At 36.1% G+C, this 24,918-nt stretch overlaps 1 protein-coding gene across 2 annotated transcripts; it reads right to left on the reverse strand.

Moving 5' to 3' along the window:
- Positions 1-996: 996 nt before the first annotated feature.
- LOC102234945 (intestinal-type alkaline phosphatase 1-like) lies at positions 997-13,942 on the reverse strand. Of its 2 annotated transcripts, none has more exons than XM_014469237.2 (11): positions 13,800-13,942; positions 13,154-13,279; positions 9,807-9,922; positions 6,972-7,146; positions 6,519-6,691; positions 5,491-5,625; positions 5,317-5,392; positions 4,771-4,905; positions 4,428-4,619; positions 4,058-4,174; positions 997-1,919 (listed from the first exon to the last, which is right to left on the reverse strand). In XM_014469237.2, the coding sequence occupies exons 1-11, from the start codon at positions 13,891-13,893 to the stop codon at positions 1,645-1,647; spliced, it is 1,614 nt and encodes a 537-aa protein (XP_014324723.1). In that variant the 5' UTR covers positions 13,894-13,942; the 3' UTR covers positions 997-1,644. The 2 variants fall into 2 exon arrangements, with proteins under 2 accessions (XP_014324723.1, XP_023194991.1); XM_023339223.1 differs by having other exon boundaries at positions 13,737-13,811.
- Between the last annotated feature and the right edge of the window lie 10,976 nt (positions 13,943-24,918).

A 24,918-nucleotide genomic window follows, 5' to 3' on the forward strand; every position in this document is an offset into this window, starting at 1 on the left:
TGCTACAAAATAAATGTATGCATGTGTATGCACACACGGGGCTGCTTAGATGGGTGATTAGAATGCAGACTAAAGATTTTAGTACTTAAACTCTCTTCTATCTAGTTCAAGGCGATACATTTATTGTTTGTTTTTCTCTGTCTATCCATTAAAAATAGCTTAGATTTAGATTCTTTATTACCATTTGTTGAGCAAAGAAGGAGACCCAGTTGTCCTCTAGTACAATGTTTTTAAAGGTGAGGGCCACCAGGGGGCGTTATGGGAGTTTCAGAGAATTAGATGGAAGAAGGGCAAAAATGGGGAAAAGAAAAGAAAAAAATTGAACGTTTAAATCTGAAATTTTATTTTATTTTTATATATAAATGTCATGTGTTTTTCAGTCATTATTATAAAATGTAAGTTAAAATAACTTATTCAAGATAGAGACAGAAGATAGAAATAGCCTTTATTGTCCCACAGAGTAAAAATTCAAGGAGCTTTTTTTTTTGCCATGCTCATCTTTCTGATTGGCTTCCAGTGACATTCATCAAGTTGCTTTGCTCCTCAAGCTAGAAATGGAAAAGTGTCTGACAGAAGAAAAAGACAGAAGGAACCTCCTATCAGCCTTGCTGTGGAGGTCTCTGGTGCAAAAAACTGTCAAAAAATATATATAAATAATGATGAGATTAATATTAAAATATTACATATTTCTTTATCAAAAGAGGGGTTTATGGTGGAATATTTTTTTATCAGTTAATATATTATATATTAGTGGCGTTGTTGTCAGTTGTGTGGCTGCGCGTAGCTGCGCTGATAAAGAGAAAGAAGTGGTTTTGAGTTGTACTTTAACAGTTTTCCCCTTTAAAAAAAACGTTAAAGTTTTTAACTTTAAGGGTTAAAACTTTAACCCTTAAAGTTATATAGTATTTACTGACTGTAGGAGACCAAGTAAGATACCTTTTATATTGGCTCATTGAAGGTCATTTAATATTGTAATGTACAATGACAAAACAGTTCAAAGTTTGGGTTTAATTTACTCAATCAAGTCATTTTTTCCTTCAGTAAACGTATATATCCCAACAAATGTACCACAAAGGGTTGTTGGCTTCAAGATATTCAGAGAAAATCTTATGCACACAGTAAATTTTCATTTCATGTAAATCCATGGCATAAAATAAAGAACTCTTAAAAACATCTCACTAAATCATGAACTTACAAGTTAGTGCAAGTCTACAGTCTCTTTGAAGTTGTACATTGATCAGTTGGAATGTTGGATGAGATATTGAGTCTTTAATCGTCTCTCTCGAAAAACTGTTTCAGTTTACAAAGGAATAACAGTTCATCATTGCATATTTTCATGTGAACAAGCTGTCAGTGCTCAACTTTTTATTGCTATGCAGCTTAGATTAGTTAACACTTGCATGCTCAAACTTGCATTGCAAATCTATGGCAAAACACTAGTGTGTGTGGATCAATACCACATGATCCAAGGAGTTTTTGGTAATAAATACAGTACTGTCAGTGTTCATCCATGCACTCTGACTTTTCAGCCCATGCACAAAATGGGCATGTTGGCATATTTACCTGAAAGCACTTAATCCATAGTCTTTCTTTTACTGCATGCAAATAACCGTAACAGTTTAAATGTATGTCTATTGATGAAGGTCATCTTAAAAACCAAAGAAGGACAAGCATATTGACCCAAAGGTCTAAATGTCTGTTCACACTCCCAGCTGAGGAATGGCTGTGATGGTGAGGAGGGCAGTTTTTGTATGGCTCCAAACAGGCTGCATAAGCCATAACATGTGCTACATAGTTCTGCTCCTTTACTCCATGAAACAGGTGAGCCATGGGACCTTTGGCGTAGATGGCTACGTCTTCTCCGCCGTGTGTCTCAGCATCCAATGGTACAGCGGCCTGCTGCATGTACTCCTCATCCACTGCAAGGAGACAAGTGCAAAATGCAAAAAAAGAAAATCCAATACGTTAAAATGAATGTAATTTAATGCTTCTATTAGTGACCATTACATATGAACCAGCAAACAACATTTTGTAATATAAATATTGAACATATCCAATTTTGTTCTTCCTAAATATACTTCTAATTGCCATATTGGCATGAAGTTCACACAATATTTCTAACACCCATATCCAAGAAATCAACAAAAATGTGTCCATAAATTAGGTAATTAAAATAAGCAGGAGTGAAGAAATAAGAATTAAACAGAAAAATATGTATAAAAAACATAGAAAATCAGGACAATAGTTAGATTTTGTCTGTATTCTGAAAGCAAAATTACTCATTATCAGTGCAAATTCAAAACCTGTTATTTTAGTCCTAACTGAGGAACATTGATTGAGTGTTTCAGAGAGTCCTAATTAGCTTTTTTATAAAGACAATAACTAATGCACTCAACCGAAAGACATTCTATACAGAGTCACTATGCAAAATTCCACTTCTGAAGATAAAGTGTGTTGAAACTTGTGAAACGTTTTCTATACAGCTTTCAAACAAGCCAATCAAATATTAAGAAAATATAGTCTGGTCATATTAGATCCAAACTTGTACTCTTTAAATATCACTGCTTACAACACATATATGAGAAACCGCATTGCACAATAAGTTCACACCTTCAAACGTGAAGTGTGAAGGTGTGAACATCATGATGTGGGGCTGTTTTTTAGCACATGGTACAGGCGCACTTAATGTAACTAGCAGAAAGAATTAAAGGGGAAATCTTCCAGGACATTACTAATAAGAATCTGAATGAAGTATATTTCAACTACCCAATGACACCAAGGTAAATAAACTCAAGTGGTCTCAGGGTAAAAAAAAAAAAAAACACAGCTGCCTAGTCAATCAATTTAGTTAAATCCAACTTTAAAAAAAATCTATGGGAAGAACAAAATAGAGTGTATATAGGCGCTCACCAGAACTACAAGTTTTTAATGTCTTACATAACATACCTGAACAACAAATACAGTAGTTTCTCTATACAAGACATTTTGACATTGACATTGTGGAAAAAAAGTTTGTGTAACCCTCTTGGGTTGTGACTGACTCCCGGTGTGAATTTCATGTCAATAACATAATTAGAAATACATTATTAAAAGAAGAATGTTCATGTGTTTAACATTTATTTTCCCCAATGTTCCTTACAATATGAAATAACAAAATATAACAGAAAACTAGTGTCCTAGATTTACTGTTTTTGCTGTTAAGACTTTTTTATTTGTTGTTCCTGCATTTGCACTAATACTATTCTAACCTTTGCCTCATACATTTTTAGTAGTTTGGCCCATAAGATAGGGTTTTCCAAAGCTTCCATAATTTACTCAAACAAAACTAATTACAGCTTTCCAAAGCCCCAGAAGGTAATTGAGGTTCCTTTGATGGAAAATGCAGAAATAGTGTCTGACCTTTAAAATACAAGAAGCACATGTTGGACAGGAAGTGAGATAAAGTATTTTTAAATTATTATGATTAAAAATACTACAATCTTTTCTACACTTCAAATAAAGTCATTTTTTTCTATAGAGTGGCAGAGATGGTTTGGAAAGCATGCTGGTGCCTTTTTCTTTCTCGTTGCTTTGTAATTTCACTGCATTGCTGTGGATAAAAGCATCAAAGTGCACATGTACTTCTTTTGCAATGCTCCCTGCCTCTCCAGATGGATACATTTTAAAATTAAATTCCATATGGAGTTGGGCTCAGTGTATAGCTATTAGACATGAAAACTTGTTCCAAAAAGTAATACTGGTCCATTTAGAAATGGTGAGCAAAACTTAGGGCTATAAAAGGTATTCTGTGCAATAACTTAAAATGCATGTGTATTTTCATTCTTTTCAACGTGTCACAAAGACATGCAAATGTAGTTTAAAAGTTCAGTTATATAAATGCAAAGGGTTATGCGGAAAAAAGAAAGCAGATCACAATGAAATGAATGCATTATGTTTCATCTTTGTTTTTCAGACAAACTCAGGCATGAGTCAGCCATAACCACATCAGTTAAAACTGGCTGTACACAGATCAGTAGAGACAAGCAGCTGCATCTGAAAACCATTAGCCTGGACTCACAGTAATCCACCATTGTGATGTTCCCTCTGGTTCCATTTACATGCACATAACCAGGGCCATTGGCATAAAGGATGCTGGTAAAAGGCATTTCGTCATCTGCTTTCTTTGGCGCCAGACCTGAATCATTGGGTGGGAAAGTGAATAATGTTTGTCATGTAAAGTATTCCTTGATACTTACGTATGCTTTGACGTCATATTGAAAGCAGATTATAATGAACTTAAAGAATCTTTACCCAGGACTTTCTAGAGCTAAAAAAAACTAACAGTAGGTCAACATCTTCTAGTCTTCAGCTGGTCTTACATGTTTTTTTATACTTTCACTCAACTTTTAATATGAACAGCATCAAAATAGCTATTCTTAGAATCATACCAAAAATGGGGTTCCCTCGAGGTGTGTTACCACCAAAGGTAAAGACATGAGAGTGGTCTGCAGTTACCACTGTCAGTGTGTCAGACTCTCTGGTGATTTGCGCTGCCCGTTCAATTGCACGATCAAACATCTCAGCTTCAGTTAGTGCCAGTTTTGCAATGCCATCATGGTGTCCATGGTCAATTCTCCCTCGTAATACAACACAGAAAAGACAAATTTCAACAACTGCACATGATCATGCACAATCGGGATTCTGTGTTATTTCAGGAACAACATTGAAAATAAGTGCTTTCTTGTGCTCTTATTTTGATTTTATATTCAACAACAATCCCAAGATACTCATCTTCCACAAACAAGAAGTATCCTTTTGGATTCTTCCTGAGGATTTGAATTGCTTTTTCGGTCATCTCCACAATAGATGGGTCTCGTGTGGTATTCCGGAAAACATCAAATCTCATGTCCTTTGCTTCGAAAAGACCTAGACCCAAATAAAAGAGTGTGAAATCTCAGTATTGTGAGATTTACAGTTGGAGGCAGTAAAGACTCATCTCGGTTTAGAAGCAATAAAGCTGTGAAAAGAAAGGCCACAGAAAAAAAGCATTCAAAATAGGACCAATGAGAAAGTTCAAGAGTCTGAACTCCTCACATATCAGAGGACAACATGATAGTAAGATAATAAAGATGGTGTACTCTTGGTAGCTGCACCTGGATTACTGTTATATGTATCATCACAGCAAGAAATGCACCCTTGAGTCTTTATCTCTATAGCTGGAGCTGATAATGCTTGTTAAAAGTAAATTTACACATAAAACATGACTGTCTTAAATGGCTGTAAAGATGAAAGGCGATACTTAGAGATAAAGATGTTATATATTACTTGTACACCCACCCATAAGACGATCTGTAGTTTTCACATTTATCTCATCAAACTCCTTCTTATGCCAGACATACAGTGATTTCTTGTTCTGAAAAACAAATCCATGATCCATGGTAACATATATGTTAGTAGCAGAAGTCCATAAAATGGTACATAATTTATCAAGCTAATACTCATTAATCCTACCGGTTTAGCATTCAACCACACATCAATAAGGTTTTTCTTGTCTTTGCGGTTTCCCTTACGAGAAGAGGAGGTAGGATACTCAGGATCCGGAGTCCCTTTTGGTGTCATGTACATCCTTCCTCCCCCAAGAATCACCTTTAAGAAGATCACATGACAGAATGTCGGTGGAGGCACTTTTTAAATACTTTATCTGTACAGCTTCAAAAAATACATGGTGTACAACATGCAACATGTACAAGTTCTAAGTCTTTTCAATCTAAACATCAACAGAATGAAGTAGAAATTATTTGGCAAGCTACGTCAAGCAAAGGAGTAGGTCCAGGAAATAAAAAATATAATTCATTTTTAAAATATATATGGGAGGTGGTTATAGCCATCCATGTGTGATTCAAAATATTGACCCAGGGTTTTGCTTAAGGTGTTTATTAAAGGATCCGCATTGAAGTAATTGACTTTTCTCAACTTTTAGTAATCTTACAGCAACATTTGCTGTAAAATGTTCCTATTGAATAAGCCAATTTGTTAGCATGCCTGTTGTTTGAAGTCTTTTAAAGCAGAAAATGAAATAAAAAGATTCAGAGAAAGCAATGCAGTCACAACTTGCTAGCATAGATGTTTTCTCAAGATGACAATAAAAGAATAACATGGCTGACCACATCAAGGCTACACAGATAACTAATGCAAATAAGGTAAATCAACATGCAACATTTACAAATAGAGTGATTTGGATCACCAAAGTATCACTATGGTTAATTGCCTTTGCAGTTTCAGCCACCATAAGTCCTTTCATTTAAAAAATAATACTGCTGTTAATTTTATTTAATGTGACTGCTATTGATTTAACACAGGCTTTTGGAGATCAGAGGTTTGCCTGATGCCTCTACATAGCTTCATGGCACACTCTATAGATTTCACATTGTCTAAAAATTAACTCTGCCACTTGCTCAGCAGTTCCTATACGTAACCAATGTTACCATAATTAATCAGTCTCAGAATATCTTGGAAGATAATAAGCTGTACTTTCATACATCAATGTCAAAGTTGGTGACCAGTTGGGTAGCAATGTCCACACATCCATGTTTTTGAGCACTGGAAGGAAGGTCTGCGTCGCTGTACCAGCTGCGACTGACAGAGTGGGCATAGGCTGCAGCTGGTGAGGCATGCTGAACACGTGTGGTGGTCACAATACCCACTGATTTACCTGTACAACCCAGAGACACACTCAAATCAGAACTACATCTGTTTTTTATCAATGAACAAAATTACCAATACAAAACTGGACCACTGCAGCTATACCTGTACATTGCATAGAACCATAATAAGTGACACCACATGCTTATCGGATGATTGTTCTACTCCAAACATTTTTCATCTTAGGTAAGTATGGTTAATCTGTATCTTGAGATAAGAGTGCAGTTTCAACTGGTTGACCTTTCCATGATGCAGCACAGCCACTATTGTCAGTGATCCACTGTATTTACCTTGGGCTTTCGCACGTCGTAGTACTGAGTAGACCTCATTTCCAAAAGTAGTGTTGCACTCATAGGCCACTGCTTTAGCACTGAGTCCAACTGTCTTGGCGTTGGCCTTCACCCCACAGTGATAGGCCGTGGCCGTGCTGGCGCTGTCCGCAACCTGCTTATCCACACTGTAGGTCTTCAGAAACAGAATACAATTGTACAAATAAATGTAAAGTGGACACGGTCTAAAAATAGACCCTTGTATGATTTATCAACATTTTTAACACGCATTCATTGTTTTCCAAATTCCTTTTTTACTATTTTATATTAATCTTCATTTCACCAGGAAAATCAATTGAGATTTTAATTTTGAGTTAACTCATGCTAATGGTGTTAGCTCTAGCTATTATAGTAAACAAAGCAGATTATAAGCCGGTTGTTTCAGCAGATATCTCATATAAAACGACACATGAAACCATTGAGGCTGTTTTATGGTTGTGGGTTGCCCTCGTTGACCTCCTCCTTCTTGAATTCTTGTGTTTTGTTTCTAGACTTGAACCACACTTTAACATAACCACTTCATCCGCCTGGCATGCATTGTGCAGGTAAAAAAAAAAGGCAACCCACTTATATGAAAAATATAATGAAGATATACAATCTTTGAAGTAATTGTGAGTTTTTACCCAGAAAACACCACCACTTTTAGGTCAATAATAAATTCTAACATATTAAGGCCAATATGCTTAACTAGTTGTGGATCCCTTTAAATGGGTCCCTTTCATTTTAAAGTATTTTACAAAGCGCTGTAAAACAGCAACACATAGAGTGAATTTGCACTAAATATTTTGAAATGTTCAGGATAAGTTTTTGGAAATACAGATCTTTTCGCTGTACTTTTAAGAAGATTCAGAAAATATATGCAAGTACAATGCAACATAAGCACCTTGTCTTGACACCAGAGTCTCACAATAATCAATGTTACTTCTTCTTGGTATGTTACTTTATCTTGGTAAAGATCTCCAAGGTCGAATAAATAAATAAAAATATGTATACTTATCCCAAACAAAGATTTAATCTGTCTTGATTGTGGGTTGAGACAGAAAACTACAATTAATAAATACTCAGCCTCTCCATAATGCTCAAGTTACAATAATTTAGGGATTAAGCTTGCCCAGAAAGCAATGTGAGACCCAGAATTTGTGATCACTACTTACAGCCTATTGTCAGCGTTTTAATTAAAGGGTGAATTAACAAAATCCTTTAAATCTCTTTCAGTTTTGTGGTTTAAGAACTTATGTAGCAGTGCATGCTCATTAAAAGACAAGATGCAACTTGCTCTTGGAAAGCCAACTGCCACTTCTGTTTTTCATCTTCTCTCTCTTTATTCATAATGAATAGTGCAATTTTACTAAGCAGCCAAAACTAAGTTGGAAGATTTAAATGCATGCATGTGTGTGCTTAAAATTTAGCACAGCTCTCTCTTCACAGTCTGGTGCTCCAAGTGTGTCTGTGGTGGTAAATAAGGTAAATTACTTCAGGTTTTCCATTTGCAAAGCTAAAGTTTTACCATTTCTTTTCTGTGAAAGTGATTAGTATTCTATTATGGAGTTTGCTGGCTAAAGTAAATCTGAATAAATGAGCAAGTAAAATTGCACTTATGCTTTTGCATGCTCACCTTTATTTTAAACTTAGCAACCTTGCAGTTTTCTTGAGCTGTTTCAGAGGAGAGGGAAATGAGAACACTAATGAAGCAGTAACTCTGGAAATGTTGTGAGATTTTCCAGCCAGCTCAGAAGTAATACCTCTGGACAATCAGGGGATGTGAAAAACAAAGTTGCCAATGTTCCACTGTGTAGCTAAATGTGTGTTGGTAGGAATCATGACTTTACTTATATTTATGCTGTACTGTAAGCCCTTTTCCACTTGGTATAGTAATGGTCAAAGAGCTGCACAATTCCTGGCAAACTGTTAAGCAGAAACATACTTTTAACTAACTTTTTTGGCTGATAAATATGAATAAGTGAAAAATGGCTATATAGCAGCAAGAATATAAGATGACTGAGCTTTAATGGCTTCCTTGGGAGCTAATGGACAATGTGTTTTGAAAGAAAATACTAAGAGTTCTTTGCTATTGAAAATTTCAAGGAAACTCCTGGTTATTTTAAACCACTGACATTTAATAAAAATAAGGACTAAGTGAGTGTGAATAACCAGCTCAGACAATTTCTTTCCATCTCTTGACTGAACTACCAAAGTGTCTAAAAATATTTAGAAAAAAATACTTTTGACATTATTTTTGGAAGAGCTGTAGTTTCCGTAAACATCTCACAGAATACTCTAATTGTTAGAAGGTTCCATTGGGAGTCTGGCAGTCTTTGCCTAAATCCTTCATAATTACTCATTCCATCTTTCTCTCCCAACTCCCAAAGAGTTCAATGTGCTCCAAAAGGTCAAATCAGACTGAGATGCACTACAATGAGAGATGCAAAACAAACTGTTTCAAGATTTTGTCAGGACTCAAGTCAAGATGTGCCTGGAATTTGAAAACCAGAAAAAAAAAATCCCCCAAAAAACATATGAAATAAGTGTTACCATTGTTGGAGTAGATTGTGGTACATATACACTCTAGAATTACTTTTAAGCTGAAACCAAAATTTCAGCCAGCAAAAAGCAGATGAATAATAATAAGTTGACCGAATCATGCCGAAAAGTAGTTGCTTTCTTTTACAAATGGGTGGGCCAACTTACTTACAAATATTACAATGTGGTCAAAACACCTCCTAAGAATATCTTAAAATGAAAATTTTAAGATTTTTTAATAATTTCTCTGTCAACAGTTCTACTTTGTGTCACTACCTTAGAGAGGGCAACATATGGGAAGGTGTCCATGGCCAGCACCGTTTCTTCCCCAGACCCGCCCTCATTCTGACCTCGCAGGATACGTGCTGCTGAAACCGTAGACACACCCATCCCTGTCGAAGGATGACAGACAAATAAAGCTCACTTTTATGTCCCATCTGCTTTTCTCATCTTAGTTATCTCAAAGCAATTACATAATTAATCACATATTTCGTCAGCAATGCTCCACACATCTGCATTCACCGCCCTTTGGCATTACATAAACTCACAGCACATACTGTGCAGATTGTCTGCCACCAGTTTGATAATATGAAACATTCAATCACAGGTTTATGCCACTGCCTTTGTAACTGCTTGGATAGTTTGTGTGAATACTAAAAATATTATGAAGATGTAGATCTCTAAAGAAAACATGCGACTAGTAAAATCAAAATTTAGATTAAAAAAGTCTTTCCAGGTCAAAATAGAACTCTGTTGTGATGGAATTAATATTCCCTTAGTGAATTATGTGAAACAGTTAAGGGATTTGCTTTATCTTTGCCCCTTTAAAAGAAACAAATCCTAGCTGAGTTAAGGCAGCTGCAGCAAATTTAACTCAAAAATCACAGTCGTAAAACTTAGAACAGGCTCTGGGCACAGCAGACAGGGGAGATTCACAAAGAAAACTGAACGCGACCACCCAGAAATGTGACTGAGTTTGATTTAAAACAGATCCTGCAATAGTTAACTGGAAAACTGTTCTTTAATCCATGTGCCTTTAAACAGCTTCTCCTGCAAAGATGAATTTAATGCCTTGTCGACTGTAAATATAAGCACACAATAAGAATTTCTATCCAATCCAGATGTAAATGGTCTCCTTTTCACTGTAGCTGTCTCTACTTGGGAGTGCCAGAAGACAAGGTTAAGATGTCAGCACTGACTATAGAAGTCAGCAAACACAACACAAAGGTGCACTTTCAAGTTGGAAAATATAAAACTTTACAATGCAATTTCATTTCAAACTCACTATGTTAATGGATCATACATGCACAGTCAAAAGCAGTTGTGGCCAATGCCATCATACTCTTTGCTCTTTACAGCTAATCAGCAGTTAACGGTGCCAATAAATGTAGCAATGGACCCAAAAAGAAATCAAAATGATCTACAAGGAACATCAAAATACTTTATAAACGTGTTTTAAGAAAGAAAATCTAAAAGGCATACAATAGACATCTGCTAATTTATTTTTATGAGACCAAAGCCGTTTCCAAGAAAAATCTACTTTTTAATCATTAGTCAGTAAATGCATATGTGGTATTTTTAACCTTTTCTCCAACTTCAGTTAACCAGTGTCATAAATTGCTGTGTAGAGGTGGTGAGGCAAACGCTGTAGACCCAGGATACGATAAATAAATGATTTTAATAATGAATGTCCAGAATAACACAGTCCAACATGGTCCAAACAACGGGCAGCACGGCCGAGCGGAAGCCAGGCCTCAACGCCGGTAGCAACCGTTAACACAAAGGATGAGACGACGGACTGGACACACAGATGACAGAGACTAGACGCCAAATGAGACGAGTAACGACAAGGACCCGACAAAACACAGAGACACAGGTGAGACTAAATACACAGGAGGTAATCAGGGAACGAGACACACCTGGGAGTAATCGAGGGGAGAACAGGATAACGAAGAGACTCAAGGACACAGGAAACTCAGAAATAAATACACAGAAAAACACAGATCATGACAACCAGACTGTCATGCTAAATGACAGTCTGGTCTTTGAAGACTATACTGTATTTTGAACACAATATGTTTTTTTTATTTAATGTATTTTTTGGATGGATGGATGGATGGATGGATGGATGGATGGATGGATGGATGGATGGATGGATGGATGGATGGATGGATCTTATCACATCTTTTCTTGTAAAATATGTTTACAACCTTTTTCAGGTAATCTAATAAATGAGCCAATGCAAAGCTATCATGAGGTTTGTTGAATGGAGGGGTGACTCACAAAACGGCTGAAAGCAAAATCATTCTTTATCTTGAGCTGTATGACAGCCACCTGACAGCCACACGGGTTTTACAACTTTATTTATCTTTATATATGAAAAAAATCACTTACATCTGAAAAAAAAAAACTAGCCTCAGGTCATGATGCTGCCACCACCAAATTTCACTGTGGACGTTGTATGCTTTTTGTAATGTTCTACATTATGCTTATGCCAAACTTACCTTTTGGAATTGTGTCCAAAGGTTAAAATTTGGATTTGTCGGGCCATAACATGTTCTACAACGGATTATGTTATTTGAAATTGCTTTTGTATGGAGCTCTACTCCTTAGTTCAGACTTGAAGAATACTTGACAAAACATCCAGTTTTTGTAACGCCCCTATAGTACTATATTATCTCCAGTTATTTAGAAAATCTTTATTCTACCATGGTACAAAAACACTGCAGTGTTTTTTGTTAGTTTGTTTTTTGCACCCTTCTTCTGATTGATACCTTAGCAGAATGAAATCTTTCAACCTGTTGTAACCTCTCTGCTCTCCTTTATGGCTTTGGCTAAAATGTAACAATAAAAATACTACAAGGATAGCAGAACCATTCTGGTTTATCATAATTAATATGGAATTCAAAAAGATTGACTATTGAACATGAATAAAAAAATGTCTAAACAAAGTATTACAACTCTGTTTTCATCTTTTATCAATATCCTTTATTTAGTTGAGTCATATATGATAAATAGATTTTGTCATTTATCACGGCCTAATTTTTCATTTAAAAAAATAGTGTGTATGCTTTTAAGAGCCCACTTAATGATTTAAAACAGTGGGCAAAGTAATGCAACTGCATTAGTTGCATTACCTTGCGGAATTACTTATCTGTTCTTTGAAAATTGAGGAACACTTTGCTGCAATTTCAAAATACATAGTTTGTAGCCATCAGAAGAAAGCGCCATTATTGTATTATCCCACTATCTTGAGAAATGTCAAATTTTATTACCTTCAGGCTATGACAAAATTAAATTATCAGCACAACAAGAGCTTTCAGTGGTGGTCAGAACTATTCAACTGTAAGATGCATCCTTCAATAACAAACCCGTAAACTATGATGACTCTTTCATGTAAGCATTTTGAGGTTAATGGGTTTTAAACAATATTTGACATGATATGATTTTTTTGGTTTTGAATAGTATAAAAGCTTAGTTCAGATATGATAAATTAAGTATTAGTAAATGCTTATTAACACTGTTTTGCGTACATTCACATATAATGCATGTATAATATGCCAGGGAAGGATAATATCTAATGAAATTGTCAGTAGTTTTGCACAAAAAGAGCATTTACCTACCATCACCAAGAAACAGAATAATGTTTTTAGCCCGGTGTTGTCGAGGATGGAGCTTCAGTGCAGCATCCAGTGTTGCCTTTGCTTTTGAGTCCCAGTAGGAAGGGTCCTTCTCAAGTTCATGAAAGGCTGTTCAAAAATAGAAACATTTTTAGAGGTTAAGAAATAAAAAAGGATTGCAAGGACAGCATATGTGCATAAACATTTATTTGAGTCATTTTCTGACATGTTGATGTTTACTTTGACCTAAGATAAACAAGAACAGGGTTTACACAGGGAATTAGCATAAACTGCCAACACAGTTGAAATTCTGTCCATTCATTCTCACTAAGAAGCTACAAATTAGTGAAGTTAAAAAAAAAAGAACATTCATCCAGAACATCTTTAGAACAACGGAAAGTCAAACAGACGGTCCAACACTTTACATAAACAGACTGACACAGGCAAAAAATATCCTCACACAAGGCTTTGTTCATCTGCAGAGACTTTCCATGACACCCACACACCTGAGCCGTGACCATGCCTTCATGCAATTCTCAACAACATGTCTGTCGTCACAAACCCATACTTTCCAGCTTGTGGTTACCTGCTTGTATGCTCTAGTCTGCCCGCAAACACTACCAATATCCTGACCCTGTCATCTTCTCACCTTGGCTGTCCATAGCGGCCAGGCATACAGGCATCATGATGAGGCCCAAAAGTATAACCTGAAAATTGCTGGACCCGCAAAGTTCCATCAGCATCACTAATCCAACCTGGAGACTGAGGAAGAAGAAGCAACAAGACCAAAAGGCAGAGACTGTGTGCGGCTGGTGAGACCTCCGGCCCTCTTTTATAAAGCCCCGCTGGGGTGTGTAACAAGGAAGGGCCTTCGCCAGCTCATAGGCTCAGAGCCATGAAAAAAGGGAGGAGGGGGTGAAATCTAAGAGAAGGAGGAAGAGACAGAGGAGAGACAGAAAGAGAATTTGAAAAGTTAGGACCACACAAGGTTTGTGTGGCATTTAAGACCCTGGGCTCACACTGATTTCCAGAAATGCCCGAGCTCTGGTTTACTATTTTTGAGCATTGAATTAATTGTGGTTTTCCTACCTTCTCTGGTTTCTTGCTCTATGTATGAGAAATCTGAATTATCTTCTGATGTGGTAAAATTCCAAATATTCTAGCGTTCAGTAATCTATCTAACTGTAAAAGAAAAATTGGGCACCCAGTTTATGTTGGCATCCAGCGAGATATAAATCCTAGCTGGGCTCTTTCCATTACTTGCTCCGTCCCCATGAAAAGCAGTCTAAGGGAAGAAAGAGAGGAATTGTCTATTGTCTTAGCTATTCTGGAGAATATCACAATGTGCTCTGCTTTTAAGTCAGTTGGTCAGGTTTCCATTTCTCCCCCTCTTTGAATTCTTCTGCAATGTACGAGACCCCAATATTTTCCTCTTTCTAACTCATCTTGGCAGTTTTTTCTGTGGCAAGTGAAGCATTTTTCTTCTGTGAGGTAGTGGAGCTGACTTGCAAAAACAAAAACATCTTCTTTTCTACACAACCACAGAAGTTAATTTATGAAATGAGGTGTGCTAGGCCAAGCTTGTTTCACACAGTGATGGGGAATCAAATTCCTGGTGAACGCCTTTTTGCCTCGCGAACCCACAAGACTCAATCTTTGTTACGTTTCAGAACTCAGGAGGATCTTTGCTTTTCTCCAGTCAGTCATGTAAAGCCAGCAGGGGTTTCAAGTCAGTCACATGTATCTAATCAAGGCTGCAATAAAATCATACAAGGAATCGGGCTGAAGAAACCACGTGGTGTTGCCCACACAGCAGATGAACTGAAAATACCAGCAGCCGTGTGCAAAAACCGGAAAACCTGCGCAGGCATGTTTGTCTGCTCATTTTGTTGTACAGTCCTGCTGTTGAGTGAGAATATTGATTGTTTTGTCAGATTCATTCTTATGTACGACAAGGGTAAAATACCTGGTGGCTGTTTCTCATCTCAGTAACAAAAGCCATTGTCATGCCTTTGTTTAAGGAATACAGTTGAAAACAAATATTTACATAGAATTTTTAAATAAAAGCATATTCATTGTTTCATACTGTCTGAAAAATAAATAAGATACATTTTTTGCTGTTTTTGTTCAGTTAGCATTGCCAATGTTACTTTTCTTTGCTAAATGCCATAATCACAACAGACAGATTTTATTCCTTTTCATGAACTCAGATATTTACACATGCAGGGGTGAACATGTACACCCCCACAAAATATGTCTACAAATACACACCTGAACAAAGATATTTAATTTCTGGAAAAACGTCCTGTGGAGTGCCATATTGACCATTATGCAAAGTTAAGGAACAGCCTACAGATTGTAATGTTAGACTCATTTTTCATATAAACAAAGGGGATTTCCACCTTGATTTAAGCGTTTTTGCAGTTTTCTGGAAGTTTGTTCCAAATTAGAGGAGCATAAAAAATGAAAACCACTTCTATGTGTTTAGTTCTGATTTTGGGGATGCAGACCAGACATAAACTAGAAGACCTGAGTGGTCTGAGAGGAGTGACAACTGATCCTCAATGCATTTTGGTGCTAAGCCAGTTGCGATGCAAGGGGCTGGCAGCATCATGCAGTGAGAGTTTTGTTGCTGGACAAAAGATAGTTGGATAGACTTAACAAAAGAGATGGCCTCATCAGTGAAAAATGTTTTGTGGAAATGCTGAGATAACATCTCGAGGCATCTGGCAGGAAGTTAAAGCTTGGCTACAAATTGATCTTCTAAATGGATGATGATCCAATCATCAGGTTTGATCCAATCATCCAATCACCTTAGACAACAAAGTCAATGATTTGGAGTGGCCTTCACAAAATCCTGATCTCAGTCCCACACAGTGTCTGTGGACAGAGCTGAGAAGGTGTGTGCAAGAAAAATGCCCCACTAATTTGATCCAGTTACACCAGTTATGTCATGGGAACTGGGCTCAAACACCCACACTACTGGGAGAAGTGTGTGGAAGGATATAAAATGTCTGGCCCAGGTCATAGAGTTATAAAGTTAATTCCATCAAATGTCAAGGAAGAGGATGTCCACTTCTGACCAAAAAGCAGAAAGACTTTCAGGAAATGGAAACAGTTTTGGTAATTTTTCATAAAACTAGAAAGGTTTAGTCTGATTTATAGACAGGCAGAGAAGTTACGCGTGTTTTTATACAGTGTGCAAACATCTGGCTTTAGCTGTGTACATAAAGCCTGAATATTCACAATAGAAGCAGAAACAAAACCACTTTAGAAGATTTTGAAAAACGGAGCAAAACAGCCACAAGCAAACAAAATGTGTAACACATTTTTGACATTGTTAAATTATTTTTCACTTGCTGTCTCCAAAGGATGAATGATTTTATAGCAAACATAGTGATTTATTTGCACAAAGTAGAGGAGTAATGGTTATTTAACTTGGCTTCTGCTGAAGACTGAGAGTATATTTATAGCATAGCAGATGGTGACTTGTGTTCACTACTGACTGAGATCACAAATCAGCAGAAACTGGACAGAAGGGAGCTTTGCTCCAAACTGGGACTGGTTTAGGTAAGCTTCCTGTTCTTTACAGCACAAGCAGAAAATGTCCATATGTATGAAAAATATCCGCCCCATAAGGGTAATTATTTTTCTGGCATGAGAACAGATGCTGACTGTTGCTGAAGCTGTGTTTTATATCATTGCTAGATTATTTGTATGAATGATGTCCTAAAATTAAAACCCACATGACACTAAACTTTGAAGCAGATCTGAACCAACAGACTCACCAAAACTGGAGAGTAACAGACAGGACATTCTGACATTTGCTTTCAACAGGATAATGCACCATATCAAAAAAGCCAGATCACCTCAAACTGGTTTCTTGAATGAGCCTTCATAGTCACTAGATTTCAATCCAGTAATGAACTTTGGATGAGTTGAAGCTGGAGATTTACATCAAAATGTTCAGCCAACAAATCTGCAGCCACAATGTGGCCCTATCATATCAATATGGATCAAACTCTCTGAGTAATGGTTTCATCATATTGTTCAATCTATGGCACTATGAATGACTTTAGTTGTGAAGGCAAAAGGCAGTTCAACTAACAAGTTACTTGCAAAGTGTGACCTAGACAGACTAAGTGCAAGAAAAATAAGCATTTTCAAGCAGAACTTTATGTAGACAATAAAATTCTGGAGTCATGTGTTTGCATTTTTAACTACAGCTTGCTGCCAATTTGACATTTTTGGTTAAATTCACCCTACAGTTTGTTACTGTGTTCTCAGAACTCACTGATAATTGCTATACTCTCTCCCTCTTCCTCTGTGTAACATGCAAGGTTCCTTGAACCTATAGATTGTGTAAATTACAGTGGTTAGGTAGAGTTTGCGTTTAGATTACAGCTCATGCTGGGAAATGTTTAGGTTCAGGTTGTCAAAACAAGGTTACACTTGTGGTAAGGCCAGACCACACAGCCCTAGTTTTTTTTAAAAAAAGTAAGGGGAATCTTTCCCCCTAACTAACAACGGAGAACTTAAAAATTAATTCTTTCAACTAACAAGCACATAGTATCTGAAAAGACAGGCTCCCATCTTTTAGAGAGAAACCAAAGTAGCAACTAATGGAACAATTAAGCTAAATCAGCAATCATGCCAGTAATCTGTTCTGTCATTGTCCCAAAAAAACTTCCTTTAGGTACCAAAAACAATGCAGGACATGTGCATAAGAAATACTGAGATCTCAGAGTTTTTTGACAGTCAGTCATAAAGGTTTTACTGCCAACATGAAAATGAACAGGTGGGCACTTGAAGGTAAAGAACCACAAGCTACTCTCATCAGCTACAGCAAAAGGCAACTACCTTAACATCAAACAGGCTGAGATCTTTGAAAAAGGGGCCTCTCTTACTTTTTAATTTGACTCATAAAAGAAATATGGAGCTATTCCAATTAGGCTACTGTGTGTGGGGGTGTACACGCTTGTGTGTGTATTGGTATGTGTGTTGACTAAGAAAATTAAAGAGACTGCATAACCATGAATTGAACATGTGAACATAAAAGAGCAGAAGAAAAGCACCTACTGAAGCCCAGACATAAGTATGTTGCTATATGACTAATAGGGATATATAACAACTAATGGAACAATTATGCTAATTGTTATAATCCAACATGATCAGTTTTTTAATCCAATAAAGTGGTACACATTAATCAAGAATAATTACTTGCAGCTGAAAAGAATGCATTTACTATATTTATTAAAAAAAACATGAGATACAGTAATCAGAATAAATCAGAGTATATATACAGTATATATATATATATATATATATGTATATATATATATATATATATATATATATATATATATATATATATATATATATATATATATATATATATATATATATATATACAATGTCTCACTTTGCAATGCTCTGAATGAAAGTGTATTTCATTTTTCATTTCAAATGCTTCGCTGTCAGCAGCTTACATGGGTTCAGGCTTTGTAGCTGGCTGCAAGAAATGCCTGAACTGTTTCAAATGAGTCAATGTGGAACACAGTTTTTGGGATTGCGGTAAAATAAACAAGAATTAGGAATAATGCACCAAACCATAGACGTTTAAAGTAAAGCTCAAGCAAAGTCTGATCTAAGGAGGATTTTAATTAGCAGACACAACTGTGGTCAACCTGTCTTGCATTCCTTGCTTCTCAGTCAACTTGGCATTTATTACAAATGTACATTCATTGAAGAGGCAATAGTACATAAATGTTGACATAGGCGTAGAAAATTAAAAGGAGTTCTAAGAATAAATTTAAGAGGGAGACAGAAGGAAGGTGCAAGGATTGGGGCCATTAAGGCTTTTGGAGATATTTTCTGCTCTGAACACAGTGCACTCTCCTCTGGACTTGATAAAGCGCAAATTTCTCAACAATTCCCAAACATTCTCAAAACCAATACTAGTTTTGAGAATGTGCAAAACTAATATCATAATCTAGTTCATTAACACAAAGACAGCTTATTTGTACATTCTGCATGGTTTAAGGGTCTAGTAGAGCATGTTGTTGCTCAGCCCTTTATATCCCACATGCACTCGTATGGGTTATTATTAAGAATTATTAAAAGAAGTACTGAGGCTGAATCACGTCAAACCTGTTTGGTCTCCAAGTACCGGTAGCTTAATTTATTGTAACTTTTTGCAACACAGCTACTACACCACTCAGATTCACACCAGGCAAACAGTTTCCTGCTCAGACTCTTTGGACGTAAACATCAGTGTGCCTTGTGCTTCTTATAAATCAGGCTCCCAGCTGTGGATTCATGGACAGTTTCAGTGCAAAATGCATCTACCCCTCAAGCATAGAGAAGTCCCTCAATAGTATGAAAAACATAAGAATCAAATGATGTGTTTTAGGTCTCAAATACCCTGTAGACTGAATAAACATCTAATGTTGCTATTTGTCTATCATGGTAATACAACAAAGAAACAACTGTCACATACAAATTAGAAAAAAAAAACATTCACATATCAGTTGTTAGTTATCTTAAAGGGACACGAATGATAACAAGGATAGGAGTCATAATACATTGAAAGCTCAATCTTGTCTTTCTCTTTTCCTCATTTCTTTTCTTTCCTCAGTTTGAAATAATCCAAAAAGTTTTTCTTTCCTTAATGACCACCCAGGCCTGATGTGGGAACACCGTGTCAGGTCGTGAGGTTAGAAAACTCTATGACTGGCGCTTGAGGTCAGACATAGGTTTATTTATTCAGCCAAGCTTCTGTCCAAAAACATCCTTTGCAGTCTCCAGGTGCTGACCAGAAAGAGTGCTAGTAGTGATTGTGGTGGAGGTGTTGTGAGACGGACAGGCTACTTCACTCAACTACAACAGAGCTGTTCATTTCGTATTCCAAACTGAGCTTTAATGTAACACACTCACATATGGATTATCGCTCAGACATACCATGGACATTTTTCTGGAACCACAATGGACCACCCATAGAAATATGGAGATGTTTCCAATTAAGTGAACTGCTGACTTTATTGATGACCTGTGTGTAATGTAGCATTAATTGCAAGTTTCCCGCACCCTCTATCATCTTGTTTGTTATAGTGAACATTATAGTTTAGGACATTTAGGGAGAAATTTAGAATTTCTCCTCTTCACTGAACCACTTTGACTGTTTAACCAGGATGAATAAATTAAAATAAGATCTTGCTTTGAAATAGATGCTATCAACTTTCATAACTTTTGCAGGAGATTTAGCAGCACTCTTGGTTTACCTTTATGCCTCACAGCAATATGTGTGTCAAAGACAAAAAGACGTGTAGGCATTTCTTATTTAGGAACAATAAGAGTTTATCCTTGAGTTATTCATTTTTTGTGAATACTAAACTGTTCCACTGTTAGCCGCTAGCCAAAAATGAATTTTAATATTTATGTTTAGAAAATTTATTACTGTCAGATAAATCCTTTTGGGTAAAGGGCCACTGGACTGATAACCAATAATTTTAACTCACTCTTACATTTCTCCAACAGGACAAATAAATTTCAATTTTGGAGCTCCAAACATTTCTGGAATTAAATAAAGCTTAACAGGCAAAGTATTTGAATTTGTCTTGTGTCAGTGAATAGAACCCTGTCATACTTAATCACGTTGCTGCGCACAGTCCAGCTCTCCAGGCACTTCCTTGGTAACATAAAACTACGCAGCAAGAACATTCTGGTTGGGGGGAGGGGGTATTTGAGGAACCACCAGACCACTTATGTATAGCCACAGTTTGTAGCTGTATTTTTGTGCCAGAAATGTGAATTATAAATCGGAATGTTGACTCCCAAACTTGGAATAGCCTACATTATAAACTGATTTTTTTTTAAAGTGTATACATTATTTCAATGCTGTATTTTAATTCATATGTTTACAAAAAGCCTTTATTGAAGGCAATTAATGGAAGAGTTGGATGTAATACATTAATACATCCTGTTAAGAACTTAAATTTGAAATAAGACATTGTTTTGATATATCTTTAGATTTAAAAAAAACAACCTAAGTTGCAGTACTTGTTAAAAGTTTCAGGAAATAGGACTTTTAAATGTGGCATTAAAGCTGCTGTATGTAACTTTCGTAAAGGATATGTTTTTTACATATTCACTAAAACTGTCACAGTGTTGTGACAGTTTTAGTGTCACAACACACTAAAACACTAAAAAGAATCGATCTTTTCACTGATAATCTGTGAAAAGATTGATCTCCCACACCTTCTCTCTGAATTTCTCTTGCTATCTGAAGAAATGCACCTCTCCAGACCAAAATCAAACAACCAGAGCCAGAAGGAAAACGTTAGAGAAACATCTTATCGTTAAAGGAAAACAATGTATCTGCCCTAAATGCCGCCCTCGATAACTGAGCATTCACAACAGGCTATGCTGAGCAGCAACACATGAGATTGTGATCAACAGCTTTAAGACCCGCCTCCTGGTTCTGATTGGTTGTTAGTTAGCACTGGGAGGAGGCAAAGAAGCTCAGTTACAGAAAATATTTTTAAAAACATTTCCATAAAAATTACACACTGTAGCTTTAAACAACAAATGTTCTCTGAAGTAGTTATATGTCTATTCATGTAACATTTTGTTTTTAAATAACACTGAATTGAATTTCATAAAATTAACATTTGCAAGTAGAACTCCAGGACAATGAAAAACATGAAAGAAAAAAAAAACATATAGTAATCTTTTAAGAATGAAAAAAGCCTACAATGACCTGGTTGTCTGCATGTTGTTTGCCCCATCATGCACACAACCTCAGACTAATACACTGCTAAACTACTTTTGAATTTAATTTTAGCATTTATTTTTTGTGGTTTGTTTTTCTTTTGGAAGAAGTGTATCAGCCTGCCACAACTAGACTTGACAATACTTGCAAATTCTACCTCTAAAAAGGTTCTCCAATTTATTTATTATTATTGAAATGGATCAGCATATGTATAACTACCTACTTGGCAACACTGTCTCCTGCTGGTTTGATACCTAATGTGTAAGAGAGACTGGCTTTTATTGAAGTATCTATATTGATTTTACTGAATACCTCGACATTACAAAAGAAATTCTGTGAAATGTTGTGTTTATTGTGCTTGAACGATTGAGAGCACCCATATTAGATTGAACATAATTCTTATTAAGCAGTATGATCATTCCTTTCAGACATGTGTTTTACATTTCATCAAATGTAAAACATTTATGGACTTTATAGGACTTAAAGGACTTTAACCTGAAATAGTTTACAATGCCTTGCAAAAGTTCTTTGCAGTTTCCGGCAATACAAATTGAATTAGCTACATACTGTACTTTCTACTCACAGCTCCACACACACACAAAACCAATCTCAGAAAACATCTGTATGTTTCTGAGTAATGGTTGCTACTTTAATCTCTCATCTGAGGCCGTAAACCAGCAGCGATAAAGCATGTACTTTTGAACTGTGTCGCAGCTTTGTTTCATAAACGTCTATACAGAATATATGATGTGAGATTAAAATTGACGTAAATGTTGAAAGGTGTGCTGCATTTAAACTACACCTTACTTAGGTAGCAAAAGCGAATTTTTATTTAAATTTGAAAATCAATCAAATTAAGCACTCTATTTCAAACTAAAAAGGTGGAGTTACATTTATGTGGGGCATTCAAAGGCCTTAAGATGAAAGAACTTTAAAGGAGTTGTGATAGAAAACAAAGGTACTAAAATGTCAAATATCATTTTCTTCAAGGATTTGAATAACAGAGAAGTTGAAGTCCGTGAGCAAAAGATGAGATGAATTGTGACTGATGAAAGTGTCTTAGCTAAGCTGGGAGATAGGAATCAACTTAAGAGTCCAATGATTTATACAGAATAATAATTTCAGATTTTCTTGTAGTTCAAATTAAGTATTATTTTTAGTTTTTGCAAAGACATGTGGCATCATCATAGGCTTAGGATTTAGATTGTATGTGTATGCATGTGTGTGTGTATGTCTTTTTGTTCATTTGTATCACAGCCACAGACATAATGATGAGAGCATGTCTCGGGGCCCCACATCTGTCAGCATTTTCCATTTGCCAGACTGGCTGTCATCGATTAACCCTTGACAAAAAACCACAACTGGGCTCTGCTGGGAAATCAATCATGAAAAGGTGCAGTGATTGCTAAAATCTTTATTTTATTGTTTAGAGTGATTGGGAATAGTAAAACAAATACTATTTATCTGATGTTTAAAGTCTTTGGCACGTAGCTCTGGTGTCGACCACTGTCCATCTGGCACCTTAAAATGCTCATCTGGCCCAGAGTATTAACTCAGCCATTTGACCTACATTGTTAGTTTTAGGTTGCCTGCACAGTTTCAAACATTTGTAAGTGACTTTAAAAGAATTACAGGAGAATAAATGACGCACAGGTTCTTTTTGTCTTGATAAAGTACTATGAGTTATTTTTTAAAAAGGTTCAAATTAAAAAAAAAAGAAAAGGTTATGGCTTCTTCTTATAGCCTGGGAAGAAAGGCCACCAGGGATGTTGACTTACCCAAATGCCAATTTAGCTCTTGTAGACAAGATGCTGACTCTGGAAAAATTGTTGGAACATATATTAGTGATTACTAAATTATCTGCAAGTATTTACACATGGCCCAATGAAAGCATAAACATGTAAATTGTCAGTTGCATATTTAGTTCCCAAACTTGGTTGAATCTCTTCAACAAGAACTACAAATAAACTGTCACTGTTTGCTGCACAAATTATAGCAGCAACTTTGGCTTCCTAGTGGATAGAAGTTTGTTTCGATACTAAGACATGAAAGTATTCTGGAAATAAACTTTGAGATCAGTATGCAAAGAGAGCTAAGACTAGAGTAATAGTTCTCAAATGTTTCTATAATAAGTCCAACCTCAGTTCAAGTTTTCCAAATGCCTGAACCCTGACATTTTAAAACAAAATTCCAGCAGAATTTTGTAGCCATGTAACTAATTATCTGTTAAATTTTTAACCAAAAAGCCAATGTTTCAATTTGGAAAGTCAGAGGTTTCTCATCTTAACTAGACTTTAAGATCCATCATGTATACATAATAAAAAATAGGTCAGGTTTACCCCAACACTCAACCAAACAATGCTTAAAAAATTCCTAATATCTAATCAAAATCGAATTATTTTGACAAAATGACATGTTCAGTGTGAACCAAATGAAGCATTCCAAAAACAGAATCTCATACCAACTGTGGAGCATTGAGCTAAGATCATAATGGTTTATTGATGCTTTGCTGCAGCATTCAGTGGCCAGAACACCATCATAGAACCCACTGTGAGTTATATCATGTTTTAAAGGTGCTGAGTAAAATCTGAGATCATCTGACGTGTTTACCTGCAATTAAGTTTCTTTCTTTTTCATAAAAATAAACACAAGCTTAGATGTTGATACATTAACATTTCTTAATGAATGAATAAAATGGAGTATCAATTTCTCTTGCAGCTTAGTGAAAGCTGCAAGAGAAATTGTAATTTGCTCATTTACATGGCACTATGCAACATTTGAACAAATCAGTATATTCTAGATTGAAACATGAGCACAATTCATTTGGGTTAGATATAATTCCAAAATGAAGGTTCTGGAAGTCAGGGACAGGTACACTGCCACTCGCCTCAGTTCATCCTGATGCTTCATGAAGTTTTCTCCACTACTTATATTTCCATCAAAATACTTTCTCATCCTTTTAGTTTGGACTTGTTAGGTCTTAATTGCAGTTAATTGT

The sequence above is a fragment of the Xiphophorus maculatus genome, chromosome 9 (genome assembly GCF_002775205.1).
Source record: "Xiphophorus maculatus strain JP 163 A chromosome 9, X_maculatus-5.0-male, whole genome shotgun sequence".
Taxonomy (NCBI): domain Eukaryota; kingdom Metazoa; phylum Chordata; class Actinopteri; order Cyprinodontiformes; family Poeciliidae; genus Xiphophorus; species Xiphophorus maculatus.

What these genes read in the sequence shown, in the direction of transcription:
- LOC102234945 (XM_014469237.2), bottom strand. Translation starts at nt 13,893, where the DNA reads ATGCTGATGGAACTTTGCGGGTCCAGCAATTTTCAGGTTATACTTTTG. An exon ending in TGTGGTTGAATGCTAAACCG is followed by an intron (nt 5,393 to 5,490) that starts GTAGGATTAATG and finishes TTTGTTTTTCAG; the next exon opens with AACAAGAAATCACTGTATGT. An exon ending in TCGAGGGAACCCCATTTTTG is followed by an intron (nt 4,175 to 4,427) that starts GTATGATTCTAA and finishes CCAATGATTCAG; the next exon opens with GTCTGGCGCCAAAGAAAGCA.